This window comes from Cryptomeria japonica, chromosome 1 (assembly GCF_030272615.1).
Source record: "Cryptomeria japonica chromosome 1, Sugi_1.0, whole genome shotgun sequence".
NCBI lineage: Eukaryota > Viridiplantae > Streptophyta > Pinopsida > Cupressales > Cupressaceae > Cryptomeria > Cryptomeria japonica.
The window spans coordinates 688,130,096-688,137,708 of record NC_081405.1 but is presented as its reverse complement, the minus strand read 5'-3'; the positions used below and the strand labels follow the sequence as shown (position 1 = coordinate 688,137,708).

Genomic DNA, 7,613 nt, shown 5'->3' with positions numbered 1-7,613 from the left:
CACCGTGATTTGGTGGTGACAGTTACGGTGGTAACTTGTCTTGTCATTCAACTAGAAATAAGTCGTATAAGAAATTTTAATATTTCAACACATGAATGTAAACAGTGAAGCGCAAGCAGCACATGTTTCAATAGACGCCGCGTAATTCACGCTTGCCTTTCCATGCTCGTTCTTCTTAAACAATATTTTGTTTAGACATTATTTTTCTTATTTTTGGAAAAAGAAACCAATGCCTAAGACGTTGGGGTGGCATCGAGATCAGGTTCACAAGGATTGATTTTGTTGGATGCTGCGATCATAACTTTTCCTTAAGTTTCTCAATAAACCTATAAAATATTCAAATTATTTTTCTCAAAGAAAATTTATGATATATTCTATTTTAACTGTTCTTATAAATTGGCTAAAGTCATTTGATTTAATGACGAAGTTCATATTATATAGACATCTAGATAGTGTTGAGTTTAAATCTTATACGATACAAAAAAAAAAAAAAAATTGTTATAATTCTAATCTCAAGACTATAATTGATTTTTAGAAACAAATGGATTCTACTTATATATACTTTACTTTTCAAGTGGATGATTTCATTTTTATATCAAAATAGTGTTAATCGTTGGAGAGACTATATATATTGAAGGTTATAGAAATATAATTTTTTAGTATATTTTAGTTCATTGTTAATAGTATACTAAATAGATTAGTATATAAATACTACATTGATCTTAATTACATTTATGTGTCAAATTTGTTGGGCTCAAATTATTTAAGTGTCTTGGGTTCTTTGTTGCCTCCACAAATCTTAAAGACCATCTAATGAACTAAGACAATACCAACGTAGTCCACTTTTGTGTTTAAAGGGGGTATTTCCTCTTTTTGGAATAACTTTTTGTCACAATGTTACTTTTTTACAAACAAATAAGCAATGGAAAGTTGGTGATGTATATTCTAACCATGGTATTTTTTAATAGAATCTTTGTCAATGTTCTCTAGATATTACAAATTGAAGCTAGACGTTGTTACTTCAGTATTTGATAGGCCATGTCTTACACCCTAGGTCTCTATTTTTTACAAACAAATAGCTGTTGAAAATCTATTGCAGAGAAAAACATAGCTATACATAAGTTAGTTTTTAATATTTTTTAAGCCCTAAGAATCTTGTTATCTACTAAAAGCTTTATTACTAATTGCAAAGTAAAAAGTGTCAAAATTGTAATCTTAATGGAAGCTAATTTTTAAGACTAATAAAAACGAGGGTGTCTTTGGTGCCTTCTTTCTTACATTTCTATATCTTCTTTTTCTGCATAAAATGAATATACTTTTTATGTACTAATTGATCAATTAACAATTCTTATAATCACATGTTATAGTTATTTTGATTAAAAGTCCAAAATAATTACATATATTTAAAAAAAAAAATTCTAAATGAAATAATAAGCATTATGAAGCATTGAGAACCTTGTGTATATCTATATCTCTATATTTACTCTTTCATATTGAATCTACATCTACACCAAATGTAGTGTGGACCACCTTTGAAACATCTTCGATATGCTGAACAAAATAAGATATCAATTAGAGAATGAGTTCTTAGGGTTAAGTCTTAAGACACTATTCAAGAATTATTCATTTTAAGCTAAAATCCATAAGATTGTAATTGAAATAATATGTAATTGAGAATAAAGATAAACCATTAATTTTAGTATTATCTCTAAACTTGGTCCAAACAATTTACTTTTTTGTTTATACACTTCATTCTAATAAAAGTTCCTTGATGCACCTACAAAATGTCATCTTTTGATGATTTTACCAATGAACTCATAATGGAGTAGGACAATTTGATTCAAATTCAAGCACTGTAAAACCTCCCAAGTCTCATGGCTTAATGGCTTGATAACAATTCATGACACTAAATATCAAAAAGTTTTTGATAAGAAAGAAAAAAAAAAAAAAAAACCCAAGAAGAGAAGAAACAAGATCATAAGTCAATTGCCTCTCATTCAACTTCTAAATCCTCTTCCCCAAAAGATGACAAGTCTAAGAAGGAAAATGTTAAGTGTGCCTTCTAATAGAAATTTGGTCTTGATCAATATAATTGCCTAAAAAGAAAATAGATCATCTCACACATATTTTTGAAAAGAATAACATTAAGGCACCAGATTTTGCATTAAGTGAATTCACCTCGAGCCAAGGATGTTAGACAAAAGCTTAATGAAACTATATAATCTGTTACAAAGGATTGAATGTTGGACCAACTCAAAGTTAGTGCCAGCAACCCGCCACCACTAAGGAAATGGTTGTCTATGACCCAATCAAGCCCACCTCCACCCCGTATTTTTATTTTTTATTTTGATTTAATTTTAATTATTTATGTTTTTTTATGAATTTACAAATAATAATTAAAATTTATTAAAATTAATCTATTTTATAATTATTTGTCTTACAGAAATTTTCATTATTCTAGTATAATTACAATTTGAATTTGTATTTATATTTATATAATATTATCAATATTACAATTCTAATAGATTAAAAAAAAATACATTTATTTTTTAATTTAATCATTTATCAACTTAATAAATTTATTATTTGTTATCATTTTTTATTGTATTTTTGTTAATATTTAAATTTTGATACGTTTTGACTTTACATTTTTTTTAAAATTTAACTATATATTTTAAATTTACGTTTAATTAACATATTTTAAATTTGTGTTTTAATTTATATAAAAATTTTAATATTTAATTTTTTATAAAAATATTATTTATTAATGTTATAAGTTTATTATTATTTTTTACATTTTTTATTTTAATTAATTTTTGAATTATTATTTTTATTAATATTTTGATATATTCACAAAAAAATATTAAATTTATGTGTGAAACATATAAATATAATAATAAGTTAACTTCGTATTCTAACTTACCCAAATTAGGCCTAAATTTATTCTTCTAATAAAGTACATTTTACTTTAAAATTATATGTATATAAATTAATTATATAAGATCAATTTTATAAATTTTGATAATCTAGCTAAACCATTTTATATGATATTTAATTTTTTTTTAATTATAGTTTATAATTAATTATAAATTAAATTAAATTACTATAATTATATTTATTATTATATATAATACTTCATTTTTATTATAGTTTATAATTAATTATAAATTAAATTAATATAATTATATTTATTATTATATATAATACTTCGTTATATATATATATAACAAATTAAATTGTATAATGTTATATCATATTATATAATGTAAATTATTAAATTTATCTCTAGAACAATATTATAAGTTTGATATTTCGATTGATTCAAAATAATTCTTCTCAAGATCATTGGATTTAACATGATGATTTTTTACTCCAATTTTATCATTGATCACTTTTAGACATAATAGACCTTGTATTAATAATTTATACTTATATTTATTAACAGACACTAAATTATAGAATATAATATATATTAATAAATAATTAATACATAATATATTTTTAATATAGTACAAATAAAATTATCTATCTATCTATCTATACATATCCCTCTCTTTACAGGTTCTCTATATATCACTTCTTATATCTTTATCTTTCTATCTCTCCATCTCCTCCTCTCTCAGTGTCTCTATCTTTCTATCTCTATTTTTTCTTTTTCCCTCTCTATATATTCATATATATCTCTCTCTCTCTCTCTCTCCATTCACCTCTCGAGCTATATCTTTCTCTTCCCATATTTTTCATCTTTCTCTCTTTCTCTATCCCTCTCTTTATCTCTCCCTCTCCACAACTCTCCCTGTCTCCATCTCTATTTGTCTACCTTTACTCTTTGTCTCTTCATCTATCTCTAGATATCTCTATCCCCATTCACTACCTCTCAATATCTTCTTGTATGTCCTTATATCTTGCCTCTCTCTATCTCTACCTCTCACTCTCACTCTATATCTCTTCCTCTTCCTCTTTATCTCCCCCTTGCTATCTTTCTATCTTTATCTCTCTTGGTGCCTCTCTTTATCTCTCTATTTATTTCTCTCCCACTTCATATCTCCCTCTATCTTCATATCAACGTGTTATCTTCATCTTTTCCCCTCTATCTCTAAACATGTTTGCCTCTCCATGTGCTCTCCCTCTTCTTATACATTTGTACCTATATCTCTTTGCCTCTCTATCTCTATCTCTATCTCTTCATATATCTTCTTCCATGTAACCCTCTATCTTTTTCTCATTATGTATTTATTCCTCTCTACCCCTATATCTCTCCCTCTCTCTACCTCTCTCTATATATCATTCTACATCTCTATCTTTATATTGAACCATCTCTTCCTCTCTGATTCTTTCCCCCTCTCACATATATATTTATCTCTTCCATATCTATCTATCCCTTTGCTTTCTCTCCTTTTCTCCCTCCTCTCCATATCCCTCTTCTTCTCCATCTCCATCTTCATATGCATCTCTATCTTTATCTCCTTACCCTATTTCCCTCTCTTGCTCTCCCTCCTTTATATCTCCCTCTATCTCTCCCTATCTCTATCTCTCTATTGTAAACATAACATGACCCTATCCATAATGGAGCTCAATTATCTTCTTGATTGAAAAGTTTTGTTTCAATAATGTTTTGATACTTGTAAGTGGATGCATAGTCTATTTGAATCTATCACCTCTTTGTTGAATCCTTTGTTGTCAAACATCATTTTCTAAATGATCTACCAATTAAACACATGCACTACACAAATCTATGCAACTAATAAACCAAAATTTGTCCTAATTGACCTTCCAAACTTCTTTAATATACTCATTACTAGCTTCTTTTTTATTAATTAACTCTTTACCATTGTAGCCTAGTCATATTAACCTTTTCTTTATATCCTTTTCATAGCCTACTATGATGTTTATGCACTTATACCTTCTTGAGAATGATTAGTTAAGTGTCAAGCCCAATGAAATGGGGTTGGTGATTGATCTTTGTTTAATTGGAAATGATTAAAATTGCCATGTGTGTTCGTCTCATTCGGGAGGGAATAATTTGGTTAAAGTATTTTCAGCCACCTAATATCTATCTAGCAATAAGATACTCATCTAATCGTAAGTTAATTAAAAATATCAAATATCAAATTTATCCGGCTCGACAACACATCTTATCACTACCCACGCTCAACTTTATTAAGCCGGCAATCGAATAAGCAAAAATAGAGCCAAACTTAATTTGTCAGCGCTTACGAATGTTTTTTATCTTTTTAATTATGAATTACATTGCGTTTAGATTTTAGTTAGGACTTCCCTATTAATTTTCATCATGAAAAACATTTAGCGTTGTTTTGATTTTTAATCTTCGCCCAAAAAACTCTCCAAAATAAAACACAAACATTGCGGGGAAAAAATAAAATAAAATGCACACGTGTAGCCAAATTATAGGAATTAATATTAATCGTGAAATTAAAAAAATCAGAGGTGCCTCAGTAGTAAAGCTGATGCCCAATTGCCAACTAACAGACTTTCTGGGGCAGTGTTTACTGACAAACAGAAAACAACAGAAACGGCAACCATTGGTACCAGAGGCGCATAGATTCTCTCTTGTATGAAATTTGTTATGGCGAGCAGCGTGCTTAGAGGAATTTCTATACAATTCACGAGCCTGGTGAACAATCAAAACACCTGTTATTGCCTTGAAAGGCTGCTCACATTTACAGTGAACCCCTGCTTCCGAATCCTCCATGGATGATGTTACATAGCTCTCCATTTCCTGATTCCTTCTTTCTAAACTGTAATTGCACACTGCTTCAACGGAGCTATTTCCAGTTTTTGACAAAGGGGAGTTGGATCTCACCATAATCCAGTCCCCACTTTGAGGGCTTGCACACCAATCAGGCCGCTCACCTGTAGCGGCCAATGCCGCCAATCTGTTCTTGGCTGAAATTGAAGGCCTCTTGACAAATTCCTCTCTCTCTTCTCCTTCAGCTTTTGCACAAGCCCTCGCAATGGGCAGAGACAAAATTGGTACACTAGAAGAAGAGGCAGAAGAATCCCAATCAGGACTCCCAAAATTCAAAGTACTGGTGGGAGACAGAGAGGCCCTTTTCGCCTCGATCTGAGAGAGAAAAGGATGTTCCAACAGCTGGGCAGCGGTCCATCTCTGTTTGGGATCTCTACGGAAGCACTTGTCTAGAAAATCCTGACCTTGCGGGGAAAGACAGTTGGGTAACTCGGGCAATTCGTCTGAGCAACCGATGAGATAGAGGGCTGCAAGGGGGTTCGAAGCGTTGGTCCAAGGCGGCCTCCCAGTGGCCATCTCCACCACGGTGCAGCCGAGGGACCAAATATCTGAATGCGGCCCCGGCTCTACCTGATTCACCACTTCTGGAGCCATCCACAATGGGGTACCCCTTAAAACACTTATTAGCCCCTTTTCCTCGGTCCTCCTGGCAGATCCAAAGTCACCAAGCTTGACAACGCCAGCGCTTCCCACAAGCACATTCTTTCCCTTGATATCACAGTGCACAATCCCCTGCCTGTGGAGGTAATCTAATCCACGGAGGATGCCATGAGTGTAGCTTCTGATCACTGATTCGTCCAACTGTCCCCCAAATTTAGTCAGCAGGTCTCCCACGCTGCCGCCTGGCATGTACTCCATCATCAAATTACACATCTCCGCACCATTCTCATTGCTATACTCCATGCCCAGACAGCGCACGATGTATGGACAGTCCAGAGAATTGAGAATGTTGAATTCATGTTGTAAACAAGAAACAGAGCCCGCAGCCATGGACTTTACTGCGAAGAGCTCGCCATTAGAGTTGTTGATGGCAAGGCTAACTGTGCCAAACGCTCCAGCTCCAATAGTAGTGCCCCTTAACCATCTGCCTGTGTTGCTTTTGGTTCCCATGTTCGATCTTTTTTCAATTCTGTGATGGGGTAAGAAGACAGTTAGGAGTTCCTTATAAAGGCTTTGTTGAATGGATGGTACAGCAGCTAATTTCCATTAAAATATCATGAGTAAAAGGGTCATATTAGATTTAAAACGCGAGACTTTGCAAAGATTCATGTATGTCGGCATAAGAGATACAGGCTGGGTCGTGAAGGCGACTCGTGAGCTGAACGTGCCTGCTCGCTGTAGAATCTTTCAATAGTTTTCTTTTGTTACACTCGAATGACAAAAGTTGCACACTTAACAGGGTGTTTCTCCGTTGGCCTTTTTGTTTGACACATGGTCCGTAAAGTTGAGCAAAAACCAAAATATGAGATTTTATGGGCCGCCGAATTTCTGGACCATTCATTGTATGATGATATTCATCAAGTCGATTTACTTGCTAACTTGCTTGCAACTGCTGCACGTGAATTGGCTTGGCTTCCCCGTGCAAATGTTGGAAAAGGATTTTGAAGCAACTTGTAATTGGCATGTTGACATCATTCCCCGATTCAGTAAATGGTTGGAGGGATTGGATATCTTGTTTTTATAAGTAAATGTCATCTCGATTTAGTTGTGATTGTTACGGTAGTAACTTGTCTTGTCATTCAACTAAAAATAAGTCGTAGAAAGAATTTTAATATTTTCAACACATGAAGTTGAAGAGGCACATACATGCTTCAATAGACGCCGCGTGATTCACGGTCGCCTT

The 7,613-nt window shown here is 32.4% G+C and overlaps 1 protein-coding gene across 1 annotated transcript; it reads right to left on the bottom strand.

Annotated features, from left to right (window-relative positions):
• Window positions 1-5,281: 5,281 nt before the first annotated feature.
• Window positions 5,282-7,392, bottom strand: LOC131072483 (mitogen-activated protein kinase kinase kinase 17). Its single transcript, XM_058008645.2, has one exon. The coding sequence runs from the start codon at window positions 6,878-6,880 to the stop codon at window positions 5,282-5,284; it is 1,599 nt and encodes a 532-aa protein (XP_057864628.2). The 5' UTR covers window positions 6,881-7,392.
• Between the last annotated feature and the right edge of the window lie 221 nt (window positions 7,393-7,613).

Bases quoted from the DNA above. Each gene is read 5' to 3' on its own strand.
- LOC131072483 (XM_058008645.2), bottom strand. From the start codon at position 6,880: ATGGGAACCAAAAGCAACACAGGCAGATGGTTAAGGGGCACTACTATT.